General features: G+C 41.0%; 1 protein-coding gene across 1 annotated transcript in view; it reads right to left on the bottom strand.

Annotated features, from left to right (window-relative positions):
- Window positions 1-425: 425 nt before the first annotated feature.
- PLEKHH2 (pleckstrin homology, MyTH4 and FERM domain containing H2) overlaps window positions 426-16,874 on the bottom strand; it is a 255,616-nt gene continuing 239,167 nt past the window's right edge. Inside the window, exons 24-30 of the mRNA XM_073672039.1 lie at window positions 16,750-16,847; window positions 15,869-16,010; window positions 11,658-11,791; window positions 10,307-10,436; window positions 9,023-9,109; window positions 5,902-6,036; window positions 426-3,359 (exon numbers count right to left, since the gene is read on the bottom strand). Of these exons, the coding sequence (XP_073528140.1) occupies window positions 3,177-3,359; window positions 5,902-6,036; window positions 9,023-9,109; window positions 10,307-10,436; window positions 11,658-11,791; window positions 15,869-16,010; window positions 16,750-16,847 (909 nt within the window). The 3' untranslated portion in view covers window positions 426-3,176. The remainder of the gene's footprint in view (window positions 3,360-5,901; window positions 6,037-9,022; window positions 9,110-10,306; window positions 10,437-11,657; window positions 11,792-15,868; window positions 16,011-16,749; window positions 16,848-16,874) is intronic.

Below are 16,874 nucleotides of genomic sequence, written 5' to 3'. Positions count from 1 at the left end.
CATGCCTAATGTGTGTTTGTGTGTGTGTATATATATATATATATATATATATATATATATATATATATATATATATATATATATATATATATATATATATATATATATATATATATATATATATATATATATATTTTTTTTTTATTATTATGGACATACCCTTTAAGAAGTGAAAAAATAAAATGCTGAAAATGCACAGATATACACAGGAATAACACAGTAAATAAGTTATGGCAGTGCAGTAAAAAATCTATCCTATCCTAAAAAAAACCCTTAAAGTTCCTAACTTAGTACTATAGTCACTTCATAGCTCTAGGATTTGCTATCGCTTCATATTCAGTGGGGGTCTGACCTCTGGGATCCCAACACCCACCAATCCTGGGAAAGAAGTGGCCACAGTGCTTAAACAGCCGCATTAGTCTGTGTCTACACAGCCGGCACCATGCACCCACTGTGCAGGGCAACAACAGCACAGGTCACTAGGACTAGTGACTAGGAGCCACTGTGCAGAAAAGAAAAAAGAATTGGCAAAGTATCCCCTTCATTCTCAGGATCGCTGGGGGTCTTAAAGGTCAGTATAGCAAAATTCCATCACTTTATTAAATGAGGAGAACTCTTTAAAGGAAACCTGTCGTCTGATTCATGTTGCCCAAACCACAGGCAGCATGAATCAGAGCCAGGCTGGTATCTATAATATGGGCATGCGCATGAGTACTTCTTGTAAAAATCTCAGGGTCTGGCACCAGATAATTAAAGGGGTTGCAAATTCATAAGATCCTCCATTCACTGGATATGGTGTAATTTACTGATTGCTGGGGGTCTGAATGCTGGTTACCCCATCGATCCTTAGATTGAGGTTCTTCAGCCCAGTTGTTAATGGAGAGGAGTTGTGCATGTTTTGCCTTTGCTCCGTTCATTGTTTATGGATCTGCTGGAAATAGCGGAGCGCTATCCTCGGCTTTCTCTAGCAGTCCTATAGTCAATGATGGGAGCAGAGTTGAAGAATGCACAATTCTCCTGGCTACAAAGTCCCATTCTCAGGTTCTTATCTCAGTATCGTTGATGGTCCCAGAAGTTGAGCCCCCAGCACTCAGCAAGTTATCCTCTGCAAATAAGATCTGTATACCGGTATAGATTCACTTGTTGTCAGTCACTATAGAGAATGAAGAAAGTTTCCAAGATTTCTGCAAATAACTGTAAAGGGCAACCGAGGATTAGGGATATAAAAAAGGAGCTCCAGTCCTGAAGAACTATATAACCACATAACCTTCTATTCAGCCGATGACATCCGGCCTCTTCTTCCTCTATGACCAGGGATATATACCGCTTGATAAAACAGGGGGCTTACATTCCTGCAGAATAATCTGACGGCTTTGCATGTATGTTCCTATAATTAACTAATATTATTCCCTTCATATAAGTGCGTGCCTCCGGCTTTCCAGAATGAGGACTAGTAATACTTCACAAACATACACAGCAGTAATGTAGCAGTAATTGCGTAAAGCAATTATTGAATATAATGCAATGTGGAAAGCTTACGCCGTGGTCCTTCTGGCGGCTTCTTATGTTATTATAGACGTAATGAAGCCATATTTTCCTGGGAATAATCACTTAATTTATTCAGTAAGTAGTCGGATTATCTCTTCTTTATCTCTAGGCTTGTCTTATAATGCAGTAAAGTGCTGCCCCTGTGGCTATGCCATCGAACTGGCGCTTGTGTGCTGCCATGTGGTATCCCCACCTCATTGTAGAAATGTACGAATCTTTGCAGGTGGCAGATTCATGAGGGTCTCTTGCCGCTAACTGACGGTGAACTGTGCCTATAGGTGGTCCTCCGGGAAATACATCTTCCAAAACTAACATTTATATACTGTGGGTATTTATGTATCAATTAGGAGTCTTTCTATATTATTTATGACCTCACAATATTGAAGAAGGAGGAGGACACCCAGGTAAAGCAAGAGGAAGGCTGCAATAGGCGCAGGATATTGGTAACAGATGAGATCCACAGCTTAAAGGGGTTTTCTGGTGCCGCATGCTTCCCCATTGCCGTGCCTATGAGGTTACCACCCCTCTCACCTACTGATTGTGTACGGCTCTTGGGAGGTAAGTGGGATCCTAATGTCATTGGCGCCACACATCTCCAATGCAAAAGTGACAGTCACTGGCCAACCTCTTTGAGGTGTGACCTAGTGTGGCAGAGTCTGAAGGAGCCTGTATAACCCTTTATAGCTGTTAATTGAACATTTTTTGGCAGATAGGCATTCCTCCTGACCTATGAATACACACAGAAAGGTAAGTCAGTCGCTACCAGCCACCTCTAGAGTTGATTTACCATCCCTGAGAAAAAAAGAGTTGGGTGTTGAAATTGCTTTTCCCAACATCCATCTGCAGAGAGTCCGAAGGTTCCTATACCCATTAGCTAGTCAATCGAGGCGAAATTGGTGGACCACTTTGTGCTAATTTGTATTTTCACTTTTAAGGTTTATTCTCAACTTCTATCACTGGGAGCACAGAGCTCCCCAACCTTTTAGCTTTTTGAAGGCAATGCGCTCCTGAAGACTGACAGTTTGGGCTGGCTACATGGTGGTCCGAACTGTGCGCTCTCCTAAGTCTCTAGCAGAGTTAGCTTTGACTCTGGCGCATCGGTGCAGCGCAGAATAGATCTGGCCAGCATCAGAGCAGTGCTTACAAGCTCTATAGCAAAGCTCTTGTCCTAGGAAACCTGCACTAACTGACAGACTGCTAACCTAGCCAATGAACAGCAAACTATAAAATTATAAATCGCTCTATTCTTGAGAACATGGAGGATTTTTAATAAGGCGTCACCCGCGCAACCCTTGTATTAACAGGATTGTTTTTATTAGTATGAGTGGTTGTATCAGGAGGGGTCCTCTCCGTCATTAACCATTCTAGAATGCTCAGTTCTGCCAACGCTGATGATCATCGACATATTACCCAATCCTCCTGACAACCCACAGTGCTGAGAGGGCAGTAATGCAGGTGTAAACCTGGTCTCTGCCACTTCTACCATGGTACCATGAAGACACCATCAGTATCGTAAGCTGTGTGGTGCCACCTGTTTGCCGAATGATTTTTAGGGCCACGTGTCTATATACATCACTTATCTCTTAGAAGCGTCATTAATATTATTTATCTGATTAGTCTCATCTCCGCTATAATAAAGTAGGCCCTTTGGTGGGTCGGTTGTTTGACAAGAGCAGATGGCTCCCCATTTGCTTGTTTTTCGATTCTTCTTGGGCAGAGAGTAGAGCTGGTGCGGAGAGGTGGTGGGCAACCACTTTTTGCTGTTGGGCTGTGTTTATATAGCTGGCAATCAGCAAAGTTATCTCCAAAATCTAAAAAAGAAAAAGGATAAAAAAAAGTTGAAACATTAAAAATTTATTCTCGGTCAAAATTTCTAAAGCTAAATATGTCCAAGTCAATGATATGCAATATATTTTATTTTTCAAAACATTTATTCCTACCTAGTGTCATGAGTAAGGGAAGGGAGTGCCCAACAGTAGTCATGAAGTGCGTCATGCCATGGGATGCCTCACATATGCAGTACTTGCAAGATACTCTCGTTTGCTCTGCGAGAGAGTTAATTTGCATACTTTTGTCCCATGGTGCACTGCCTATACGACTACATACTCAGCATGTTTCTTTAAGGAGGACCAGTATTTCCCCCATATAACATACTTCGTAAGTTGCCCCAGTGTATAGTGTCATATATGCCTTGTTCGGTGCAAAGCCAGAGACCTTAAAATTAATGTGTGTTCTTCACCAGTCTCAGATCCAGGGCCGGGGCCTGCTGCCTTCTCCTAAGACCACCACCCTTTGCTGTAGCCATGCCAGGTGTTTCAAGCTGCCCGACGAACTGTTATGTCATCACCATAGGCCTTTTAAAGCTGACTCAGACAGCAGTGCATGTCTGAATATTTAGGGAGCTTTGTGTTCAGCTACCATGTGCTTTGGAGTTTGCCTCACCATCCATTTCTCTCAGCTGACAATCATTTCTTCAGCAAACTCCTGTTACTTTCTCTACTATCTGCATTTACTTCCTGGCTCAGACCTGCTGATCAGCCCTTCGTCTGCTGTAGATTAGTGATACCACTCCGGAGGTGAAAAATAAGAAAACGCTTTAAAACGCAGCACCATATAATGATGTATTCCAAAGTTTATCAGTACATAATTTGAAAATTTGGACCTATTTATAAAAAAAAAAAAATTGCCTGGTGGTCAATCATGTGCAGTGTAACTCCATTCAAAGGCTACAATACGTGACTAACACAGTCAAATCCGAACAAGGGACTGAGTATTCCTATTCTTTTGATCTATACATGTCCAAGGAGCAGGATTTTCCTGCGATCAGCAACTTACTGCCTAAGGTCCCCGACACACGTCCATATAATACCAGTATGCCCACGTCCTCTCCTTCAGTATTTGGTCAGTATTTTACATCAGTATTTGTAAGGCAAAATCAGGAGTGGAAGAATCAGAGGAAAAGTATAATAGAAACACGTCACCACTTCTGTATTTATCACTCAATCCTGGTTTTGGCTTACAAATATTGATGTAAAATACTGACCAAATACTGAAGATGGGAACATGGCCTATCGGAAAAACAGGTACAGATGTTATCAGTGAGTCATCAGTGAGCCATGAATGTGTCATCAGTGTGTCATCAGTGAGCCATCAGTAAGCCATGAATGTGTCATCAGTGAGCTATCAGTGTGTCATTAGTGAGCCATCAGTGTGCCATCCGTTTTTTTCCTGTATGGCTTAAGAAAATTCAATTCCAAAGCTTCTCCTATCCTTTGCAATGTTAAAAACATACAGTACACGGATGCCATCTGTGTGCTGTACGTATTTTACACGGCCCCATAGACTTGTATTGGCCCTTGTCTTCTGTGCTGCTGGTAGAAAATGGACATGTCTCAATGTGGTTGGCATGACAGATTATAATGGGTACGCGTGGCATCTGTTTTCTCACGGATGTCACACGTACCTGAAACACAGACATGTGAAGGGAGTCTAAGGGCTCATGCACATGACTGTATGTATTTTCAGTCATTGGATTGCACTTGTCCCCATATTCTTCTATAGGGCCGTGCACATGTCCCATTTTTTCCTTGGCCAGAGTCTGTCGGAGGAAAAAAAAAAAATCGCAACTTTCCCGAGTTTGATCAGATATTCGGATCGCGCTCGGCCACGCAAGTCATTGAGTCGGTGGAAAACATCGGACTGTTCTAGGATGACATCTGAGTGTAGTTAAATTTTTTTTTCTCCATCTTATCCTCATCCGAGAGAATCAGATCACACTATGATCACACTCTGATCAGAATGTGATTAGCATAATCGACCCGATTCTCTAAGATGAGTTGAAATGTTGGTACAACCTTTGTAACGTATGATTGATACCACTTTAAGCAGATCTAGATTTTTAACACAGGTAGTCTGTCCGGCCTTGTCTACTTCATGTACAATAGTTAATAAAAATAATATAAGTGCCGTCCTTCTGTCCGCAAAAAATATTGGTCAGGTGCCGTTCCCCCTGTTATCTTTAATAGTAGCAATCTAGGCTTCTCGGAAAAAAAAAAAAAAAAAGCTTCTCTCTTTTCCGTCGCCGCATTTTATTTGTGTGAGCAAAATTTGGAACCTGGCGAGAAGACCACTAGACGAACAAAAGAGAGAGCATTTTGTAATTACCTCGCCTGGTCTTATAGTTTATAATTGCTTTTTTTTCCCTCTCCATGCCTCCAGCTAAGATAATAAACATGGCTTTGTTTAAACCGCAGGTGCTTAATTCATGCTTTTTATATCCTAGCATATAAGAGTACTTTATTCATAAAAGCCTACCTCCGAGCGGCTGGCGTGTATTTCAGCTAATGTACCTACCTTTACTTTTGCCATAGCAAACAGAAGTTTTTCGGTTGACTTGTCCTTTGTCTGCGTGTTAACTACCAGCATAAAGTCATCATGGTAACCTCCGAAGGTCATTAGACTCCTGTGTACGTACGTGAGCAGCAACCTCTTAAGGAACAGAAGAGTGGGAGGAAGAAGAAAAGATGGCAAAACATTATTTGTATTTCCAATTCAACAACGACTGCGATGAAAGACTCCGACAAAAGCCATGCATTTACCTAATAAAAGACCCTACAGCTGCCATTAGGAGGAGATTTTTTACCCCCAAAAGGGACATATAAGCATCAAGTCTGGAGAACATTTGTTTTCAGAAAGCCTGACAGGTTTGTAATAAATCCATAAATAAGCAATGTAGCATTTTACTAAAACACCTACAGGAAAAGAAAAGCTAGATCCCTTTGTGACTGGAGGTTAGAATAATTTGAGTGAACACACAGACAAATTAAATATACCATATAACCATACTTGCCAATTCTCCTGGAATATTTAGGAGACTCCCGGATAAAGGAGAGACCTCAAGAACTTCCAAAAGAGATGGCAAGTTTCTCCATTGCCCACCACATCCTCCTGAAAAGCAGAGCTTCTGAAAAGTTTCTTCCATGGAGGGAATCCAAGGGGTAGGTAAAGTTTCTCCTTTCGAATTGTGACATGTCAAGCCTGGCATGCCAAGGTGAGGAGAATTTTAAGCCGCTATGCTCCTCTGGGAAATTAAATATGCACATTGTCTCTTCAGAGAGGAAGAGGACTAAAACTCTAGTGCCACCTAAAGGAAGTAGCAATTTTAAAAGTCAATATCGACCCTTTAACAAGCCTTGCCACGTGACTTAGGATAAAAGCCAAACCAGAATCTCGATTTGCAGACACTGTGTTTCGGGGTACTGCCCCTCATCAGTGCTAAGTGTAACATCTGGTTTGGCTGGGTGAGAGGCGTCTGACCGGGATCCAAGGGGTAACGTTTCTCCATGCGAAGAGTGACATGTCAAACCTGGCATGTCAAGGTAAGGAGACTTTTAAGCCTTGCAATGTGAAGAGGCATAAATATGGGATAGAACTTTTGACAACACTCTTCACATGCTGCGTGCTTCTGGAAGGAAGTGAGAGTAAGGCTGAAGCTACGTGGTGACGTGTCTCGTGGCAGCAATTTTCAGACAAGTCTATTTTAAAGAAATAATTTTGCAGTAAAAAATTGTCAAATTGCCGATAACTAGAATCAACGGTGCAGTCGCATGTGACTTACGTTGAAGCCTATGGTAAGTTGTGTGTTCCAACACATCTGGAAACATTTGTGACTCTGTGTCACAGGTCGCAATGTGACATTATAGGAAATTGTTAAATGTGATATCACAATGCGACAATGTGATTTCGGAGTTGCATGACACATGTTGCTGAGGCTGGGGTTGCATAGCGACTTTGGGCACAACACAGGTCACATGGCCAAAGTTCGCTAAGTGTCGCTGCTAATCCCACAGTGCAATACAAGTGAATGGGGTCGCATTGTCACCCCAAGAGTACTGCGACCGCGACAATCAAGTTGTAAAAAATCCAACCAGGTACCATTTTTTTGTGACTTGCTTGTTGCAGTTGCCGTACTTTGGGTCGCAATGCGAACCTAAACACTTGAGGTATAGCAGCGTCACATAGCAATTTTGGCTACCCTAATTTGTCTCGGCAAAATTCACCATGTAGCCCTATCCTTAAAGTCCAGCAATCTGGCATCATTTCGAAAAACCAAAGTGCCAGATCTAAAAAGGCAATTTTTTACTTGAATTTGGAGGATTTTTTTTGCTTTTTTTTTACTGTATTTTTTTTATTTTCTTCTTGTTCCTATATCATACAGAAATACATGTAACATGCATAAAAAAACACGCGACACTTGTACATGCATTTTTTTATGCCGAAAATAAGCTGCCCACTGAAACCTATGGAGGAAAACTGCAAAAACACAAAAAACAATTTACACGCTGCAGATTTTTACATCTACACAGCAGGTCAATTTACACTTGGAGAAAAAAACAGAAGGGGACAAATTCATTATTGCATTTGCGACTTTTTTCACTTGTTTTTCATTTGTGCGTTATCCTTTTTTTTAAAAAAAATTTGCGCCTTTTTAAAGTCTATTACATATGTGTTTGCCTGTTTTTTTTTTTGCTTTTTTTAGTTCGTCATTTTGGGGGAAGTTTGGGGTTTCCAGATATTTTTGTTTCATTTTAGAAAAATCGCAAAAATTGACGCAAATGTAACTCCAGCCCTCCCTGAGTAATTTTATGTACAGCATTTTATTTTGGAGCAAATAGTTGCACCATATAACAAAACGTGCTAAAAAAAAAATTCAAAACTGGTTAAAGACAAAAATAAAGGGCTGTTTTGATTTTGAACAAACTTCATAAACGACGTGCACTCAAAAACGTCAACAAATACCACAAAGCTTTAAAAGAAAAGTGACTTAAAAACCCTGCAAATGATGAATTCGGGGGCCCAATGTGAACATGAGATTTCAAAACTCCAATTTAATTTGCTACTGAATTTTGTTGCATTTTTTGGGGGGCAAAAAAAAAGAAAGAAGAAAAAGCACTAAAAAACAGTAACAAGTGCATTGAGCTCTGCACGGGCTTCCTGGCAATTCCACATAATTCTCAACTAAATTTATACTACTTAGGGCACCATCATGGGTATGCAGGTAAGGGCTCGTGCAGACGACTGTAGTTTCAGTACGAGTGCGATCCATCTATAGATCGGATAGTACTTGGACCAATGTTAGTCTATGCACATGTTCGATTTTTTTCCTCGGACCGAGTGGCCCAAAAAAAAAATTAAGCATGCACGATTTGCCTCCGCTATCGGATAGCACTTGCCCATTCATGTCTATGGCTCCGTGGAAAACACTGAAAAATATAATATACGGTAATGGAATTTTATGGTATTTTTTTCTTCACTAGGATTCTCCATTCTGTTTGTCCTATCATCAGGGGGTCATCATTTGTAAGTACTTGTTTTTCTTGCAAACTAAATGAAGAGATAAGCCTCCCCTCCAAACTCCGCGCTCCATAATATATGTGATTAGCACTTTTACACTCTAAACTGCGAAAACTCTTACCATGGTGGCATATTCTAGAACGCTTATACCATCTTCATGTACAGCCAGCCAGACAAGTGGACCATCAAAAGGTGTCGGAGACACAGGCTGTAAATAGACAGACAAAAATCATCTAAGTTTTTCAGACTTTTCAATGTAAGTATGATAGCATATTGATTTAAGCTGATCTATTACCATATTACTCAAAACAAACTGTGTACAATATTAAATAGACCTCTTAGACCTGATGAGGCTGATGTACTCACTGTGAAAATTCATGTCAGGGTATGTGCACCCGGAGTCTTTTGGAGGAGTGATTTGGAGCAAATCCACTCCAAAAAAAACGCCTGAAAGACTGTTTCCAGCAAATGTTCAGTCTTTTTGAACATATACAGGTTTTGAAAAAAGCCTACTGGAAGAAAAGAAAGTGCATGATACTTCTTTGAAGCAGATTGTGATGGAAAACGCTCCAAACAAGGCACAACTCTGCAAAACGGTTTCAGGAAGCAAAAAACTCTCGTAAAAATTCCTCAAAAAAAGGAGCGTTTCCTGAAGCGGAAATCGTTCTTGCTGGTGTCTTTTGATCTATTCTGTGAAGTACAGAGCGCGAGCAACTTCTGAGCAAAAGCTGCCAGAAGAATGAGTATGTCACTTCTTTTAACCACTTTCCGACACCCCGAAGCATCTAAAAAAAGGATCATAAGACGGAACATGTGCACAGCATTGTCATTTTGACATTGCTGGGTATTATGTTCATTTTATAGGACGCTTTTGCGGCGCTTTTTCAAGTGGAATTCATCTGAAAAATCGTTGTGTGCACATACCCGAAAACTTCTAATTTTTGACCTCCTCCAAAAAACTCTGTGCGCACACAGCCTCCGAATGGCTTTATAATCTTTTTGAAAGTTTCCCTAGCTTGAAATTAATACAAGATTTAGTTGGACCAGCACCACACGGCTACTTTGGTTGTGTGGTTTGTGTGATTCGTCTGCAACTTGCTATCACGTAACTATTTTAACCCTTTAAAAAAACACCAAATCACAAGAAATTCGGAGTCGAACGCAACATACATTAAGGTCTACTGTAGGATGCTAAAGTCGCATGTGACTTGGAAACAAAAATCCAACAGGTTTGGATTTTTGGCAACACAACTTCACTACATTCACCAAGAGCAATCTTGACTCTGGCTGTGTTCTGGAAGAGCAGCAGAATAAAACTGTGAAGTGAATTTATTAAATAAATACTTTTGAATACATGTTTTAATCCATTTTGAATTATTAAACTTAAAAATATCGTATTTCTTACTTTTGCTGGAAAAAGAGTAGCACCAAAGAAAGTCCACTTTCTTGCAACTGTAAGATATATTCGCACGCAGTCAGAAGTGCTGTGGCCCCGGAGAGCCATCCATCTTGTTGCCAGCCGTTGGTGAAGCTGCCTGGAATAAAATGTTAAGCAATATAAATTTTCGCCTAGTACTTGAGAAGGTGGCAGTCATGGGTGAGCAGAACTGTGCCAATCCCTGAGCACCTCCGACCACTGCCAATCATGAAACCATATAGCCATCACTACTATTCATAAGCAGTGAACACTATTGTGAGAATGTCTCCCCTACATACAGGCCCCCTGTCTCCCTTATATACAGGACCCCAGTTGGACATTTGGTACATATAATTAAGTACAATGGGAATTCATCCTTGTTATATGTTTTTGCCCTGTTTCCCCTTGTAGAAGAGACAGGGCAAAAACTTAGAACAGGGATGAATTCTCATCTCCACACAATAAAAGAAGAAATAATAGATCTACCTGTGGGCAAACATTTTTATATCCCTGATCACAGCTTCATGGACATGAAATTACTTTTATTAAAAAGGTAACTTAAAATCTCAGAGAGACAGAAAAGTTTGGGAGTACAAACTTATGACAAACTTTGACACACTCAGTGCAGGAATGAATGTGTCGTATGGATTTATGTCTTTCTACATGAACTAAGGAATGTGCTCCTCAGACCTCTGGTGGCATCACAAACCTGGACCAGACCTCACTCACAGGACAATAAAAGTTTCACACTCCTTATCTATGAACTGCTCCAACTGTTTCACCCTCTCCAATACTGATAGTTCTGCTTCAGGTCACTTGTCTCATCTATTGCATTATTCCTGTGCCCTGTTTGGGTTAAATATTTGACTCTTCAGATTATGGGTTATACTATGGCTGATGAAGAGACCTGAGTAGTCTCGAAAGCTGGCAATTTGTTACCAACTTTTCAGTTAGCCATTAAAAGGTATCAACCACTGAGGACTCTCAAATTTTAATATTTTTCTATCTACTGGCTAATATGGTACAAAAATATATATTTTTCATGTACCAAACTAAAAATAATATAAATCATAATGAGATTATAAATGTTGGAACATCCCAGTATGGGTGGATTTAAGTTCTTCTAAACAAGAGCTGGATAACTTTCCTTATGAAGAGGCTAGGAACATCTACCGGGAATAGTGTCCGACTTGGATTTCAATAGGTGGAAGATGGTCAAATAGACAGATAAGGGGAAAGACAATCCAAAATGATTGCCGATAAATGCTACTTGGACAAATTGATGCCATTGATGGCACGGCTCATGTTCCCTTGTAGACTATGAGGTTGTAGTACTTACCGTAACTGCTCCTCTGTGCAGTCTGCTCTGTACCTCTTTGGATAAAATTTTTCCAGTGTTTGCCTTAACGTCTGGTTGGACTTTAGTTGACTAGCTGTAGCCTGGAGAGGTCGTTCAAAGTCTCCGCTTTCTACCTGCAGAAACCCAAAATGAGCGAATCAAGAAATGCAAGCATGTGTCCTTCCCATAATAGAGGACATTACCGGAAAGTGATCGTATTGATCGCAAAACTGATGTGTAAATCAAGTGTTGTGACTCCAGTAACATGGCGCTAATTGCAATTCAGAAGATGCTGGTGGCATCTGGTCCCAAGAACTGGATGATGGAATGATGAAGGAGCACCGTCTTGGCTTTGGTCAATCCTTATTATTGTAATGGACCAGTTGGCCATTTTAACTCTAGAAAGGTTACCCATGGTGGTCACCACCTTCAGCTGTTTTTTTTTCAAGACTACAATGATTTTTTTTAATTTTAAGGAGAGAAATAGTCTCAGAATTAAGGAATAGGCTTGTAAATGCCACTGTATGGCCTAATCATGTACAGTTCAAGGATATAACAATACATTCACACCAATGATGAACTTCCTGGAGAGTTGGCGAGATATGTGCCCTGGGATTAGGATGAAAGTGGGCGCACCATCAAATTATACAGTCTTGGGCATGGTACAGAGAATCCTTGTCCCGGGTGAAGGAAAATCCTAACAACATCTCTGAGAGGACAATGCTGTGGCTAAAATCATGTAAGGAGCCAAGTGTATTTTACCTTTTAGACACTTTTTGTACTTTGGTAGTTTTGAGAACTGTCCATACAAAAAGTCACATGGGAAAAAAATTGTAAAACAGATCAAATTTTTTTAGGAGTGATCTATTACCATATTTGCCACAACATACTAGAGAACATGTACATCAGCCATGAGGAGTGTCTACCATGTCTGCTGAGAAGCTCCAGCCAAATCTTTCAAGAGAGCTCCTCTTTTCTTTATACACATGGAGCTGAGTGTGCATGTGTTCTCAATGGGGAGAGTGGAGTAAGGCTCTGATTTATGAAGTATAGAAAGAAACAATTCATCATGTATCCTTTTATTTCCATGATCTGTGTTGCTGGAGAGTCGGCAGACCTCCATACACATGAGATGGACAGCCGGGGCTGCTGAATCGGTCCTCTTTAAGGTGTACGGGACCCTTAAAGGGGCTGCTCAGAGCTTTGAAATATATGGACTATCCTTAGGATGGGTCAACAATATCATATCAGTGATATATAACACCCAACCCCGACCGATCAGCATGGCGTCAGAACAGCACAGCTGCAGCTCATCTCGGAGATAATAGAGGTAGTCCAGCCCTCGAACAAAATTAATAAAAGCATTATTCTTTATTTAATTAATCCACAGGAAGCATATGACAGAAAAAAAGATTAAAATCCTAGAAAACCAATGCGTTTAAAGTGGAAAGACCGCACTTACTCATGGTTCAATACATTAAAAAAATGACTTCTCAATCCTTTTATAAAACCAATCTACAAATGGGAGGGTTAGAAAAAAGGAGGAAAAGCTGTAAGCGCCTGACCACCCTAAAGTAAGACGCAATCTTTATTTAAAAGACCATATACTGATGAGCTGCCATAATATTTAAGTCCTCATTCAGATGTCCGTTTTCTCATGTACGAGAAAAACTGTCCGATTATTATGATCAGACTTTGGTCATAGTGTGGTCTGAGTGTCATCAGTTTTTCCCGTACATGGAGAAAAAAGGTTTCTCCACCTTCTACTTTCTGACAGTCCGGGAAAATCGCACCACACTCGGCTGCCATTTAATATTTTCACGGACCCACAGATCTGCATTGGCGATTTTGATCTGACTCTTGGATCAAAATCGGATATGTCTGTGCAATTTTTGGCAGACTGCCCAGTTCGCAAAAAATCACGGACATATGAAGGACCCCAGAGACTATCACAGGTACAAGTGCTATCCGTGAAAACCACAGATAACACTCATATGAGAAAATCAATTGTCTGAATGAGGCCTAATACAAACAAGAATACTTTCAGGGTAGATTAATATAATTAAATATTAAATGGTATATTACAATATTCCTTGAAATATTAGAAAGGAAGAATAGAAAATAAAAATTAATATCATCTGAGCTGCAGTAACCTAACTTAGTGTACGGAGCTGTCATGTTCTGGCTTCATACCCCGTGGCCACCGTGGAACCTGCACATAGCTGATCGGCGGGGGTTTCGGGTATCGGGCCTGCACATAGCTGATCGGTGGTGGTTTCGGGTATCGGACCTGCACATAGCTGATCAGTGGAGGTTTCGGATATCAGACCTGCACATAGCTGATCGGAGGAGGTTTCGGATATCAGACCTGCACATAGCTGATCGGAGGAGGTTTCGGATATCAGACCTGCACATAGCTGATCGGTGGGGTTTCGGCTATCAGACCTGCACATAGCTGATCGGTGGGGTTTCGGGTATCAGACCTGCACATAGCTGATCGGTGGAGGTTTTGGGTATCGGACCTGCACATAGCTGATTGGTGGGGGTTTTGGATATCAGACCTGCACATAGCTGATCGGTGGGGGTTTCGGGTATCAGACCTGCACATAGCTGATCGGTGGAGGTTTCGGATATCAGACCTGCACATAGCTGATCGGTGGGGTTTCGGGTATCAGACCTGCACATAGCTGATCGGTGGGGTTTCGGGTATCGGACCTGCACATAGCTGATCGGTGGTGGTTTCGGGTATCGAACCAGCACATAGCTGATTGGTGGGGGTTTCGGATATTTATTTTTTATTTTAATTATTTTACTGACTTATATTGTGCAATTCCACAGCGCTTCACAGACAATATTGGCACTGTCCCCATCGGGGCTCACAATATACATTCCCTATCAGTATGTCTTTGGAGTGTGGGGGGAAGCCAGAGAACCCGGAGAACCCACGCAAACGCGGGGAGAACATACAAACTCCTTGCAGATATTGTCCTTCGTGGGATTTGAACCCAGGACCCTAGTGCTAACCACTGAGCCACCGTGCTGCCCTATATATCAGACCTGCACATAGCTGATCGGTGGGGGTTTTGAGTATCGGACCTACACATTGCTGATCGGTGGAGATTTCGGTTATCAGACCTGCACATAGCTTATCGCTGGAAGTTTCAGGTATCGGACCTGCACATAGCTGATCGGTGGAGATTTCGGTTATCAGACCTGCACATAGCTGATTGGTGGAGGTTTCGGTTATCGGACCTGCACATAGCTGATCGGTGGGGGTTTCGAGTATCGGACCTGCATATTAGCTGATCGGTGGAGGTTTCGGTATCCGACCTGCACATAGCTGATCGGTGGGGTTTTCGGGTATTGGAACTGCACATAGCTGATCGGCGGGGGTTTCAGATATCGAACCTGCACATAGCTGATCGGTGGGGTTTTGGGTATCGGACCTGCAAATAGCTGATTGGTGGGGGTTTTGGATATCGGACCTGCACGTAGCTAATCGATGAAGATTTTGGATATCGGACCTGAACATAGCTGATCGGTGGGGTTTTGGGTATTGGACCTGCACATAGCTGATCGGTGGGGGTTTCGGATATCGGACCTTTACCGATGTGAAGCTGATGAGATATCCTAAGAGTAGGTCTTCAATATCTTAGCCTTGGACAACCCCTCTAATAAGGGAAAGTAGAGATAATGGCGAATCCGGGAAGCTGTCAACAAATCTGTTAATCTAAATCCATATTTAGTAATAATTTTTTGCTTTCCTATGAGACGTGCATTCATTTATTTAGTTTCTTAATGCAAAACATCACTTTATAGCAGATCCTCCAAGAAAAAAAAGTCACTTTCCGTAGGAAAAGGAGCTTATGTAAGAACCCACACTGATTTGAGACTCTTTCTTCTAAAGTCACTTTAGTGCCATTATTCCATACATTAGGCACATTACCGCACACGTAGACCCATTAGAACAATACGCTAATAATACCTTGGCTTTTTACATCTGTTATCCACCTGCAATAGACTGGAAAAAAAAAAAGACTAAGATACGGAGAGACGGTTAATCCACCTCGGGAAGCCATCTTTACATTGGGGCGTCAAATTGTATAATTAGTGGTTAATAGTGTACCGCACATTAGCGGACTGCTTCATTAAAAGTAATTGCTTTGGAAATTGCATTAAAAGGTATACATCGTTGATTTCTCAGAGGTTACCTGGGCAAGCAGAGCAGCCAGCTCCAGCGCCAGCTCCTTATTTACTGGAAAGATGCCATTAACGATTTTATCATTCGTCTGGTACATTAACAGCAGTTTCTCTCTCTCCGTCTCCCCTCGCACCTGCACGGCGAAACTCAGCCTGTAATGAAGAGGAAAAAAAGTTACAACTTTACAGATCCAACTTCATTATATAGAAATAATGTAACATATAGTACATTATTACTTCAATGGATATATTTGGGTCTAAAAATAATTTTTGCAATTGGGTTTTCTTAAAAATTTTTCACCGTTTTGCTCTTACAGGCTCTTTGTTTACTTTGTTTTCCTGCACATTCAACTTTGATGTGGTCGGTAGCCAAAAATCAGAGGAGAGGAGCTCTGAAAAGACATCTAGTTACAAACTCTCCTGTCAGACTGTCATAGCGTTCCCACTGATGAATTCTCAGTTAACACATTTTGCAGCCAACAATAGTACAATGCAAAGGCTATAGAAGGCAAACGGTGCAAAATTTTTATTACTTAAATGCATATATTTGGGGCTAAAAATAATTTTTGCAATTGGGTTTTCTTAAATTTTTCTTTACCGTTTTTCTTTTACAGGCTCTTTGTTTTCCTGCACATTCAACTTTGATGTGGTCTGTGGCCATAAATCAGCGGAGAAGAGCTCAGAAAAGACAAACGCTCACTGATGGATTCTCAATTAACTCATTTTGCAGCCAGCAATAGTACAATTCAAAGGTGATAGAAGAAAAAAAAGTGCAAATTTTTTTAATGAAACTAATTGCAAAAATTATTATTTTTTTAAATAAAATGCATGTATTTAAGTGAATAATAAGAATTCTGAATGTTCCGAAACCCAGGAGAATAAAATCCAGCACCTGTTTTTATACGTGAGCCGTACAGTCCGGGTTCCATCACATTTCCCAGGCAGCTGCTCTTTGGATGCCTGTTCCCACTTAGAAATGATGTCACAGATCTGGGAATGACAAGAAAGTGAAGTCTA

The sequence above is a fragment of the Phyllobates terribilis genome, unplaced genomic scaffold, assembly GCF_046119375.1.
Source record: "Phyllobates terribilis strain yellow unplaced genomic scaffold, ASM4611937v1 Scaffold_3__8_contigs__length_932513732, whole genome shotgun sequence".
Taxonomy (NCBI): Eukaryota; Metazoa; Chordata; class Amphibia; order Anura; family Dendrobatidae; genus Phyllobates; species Phyllobates terribilis.
Note: the sequence above shows the minus strand (reverse complement) of the source record. Positions and strands in the feature narration are given on the sequence as shown.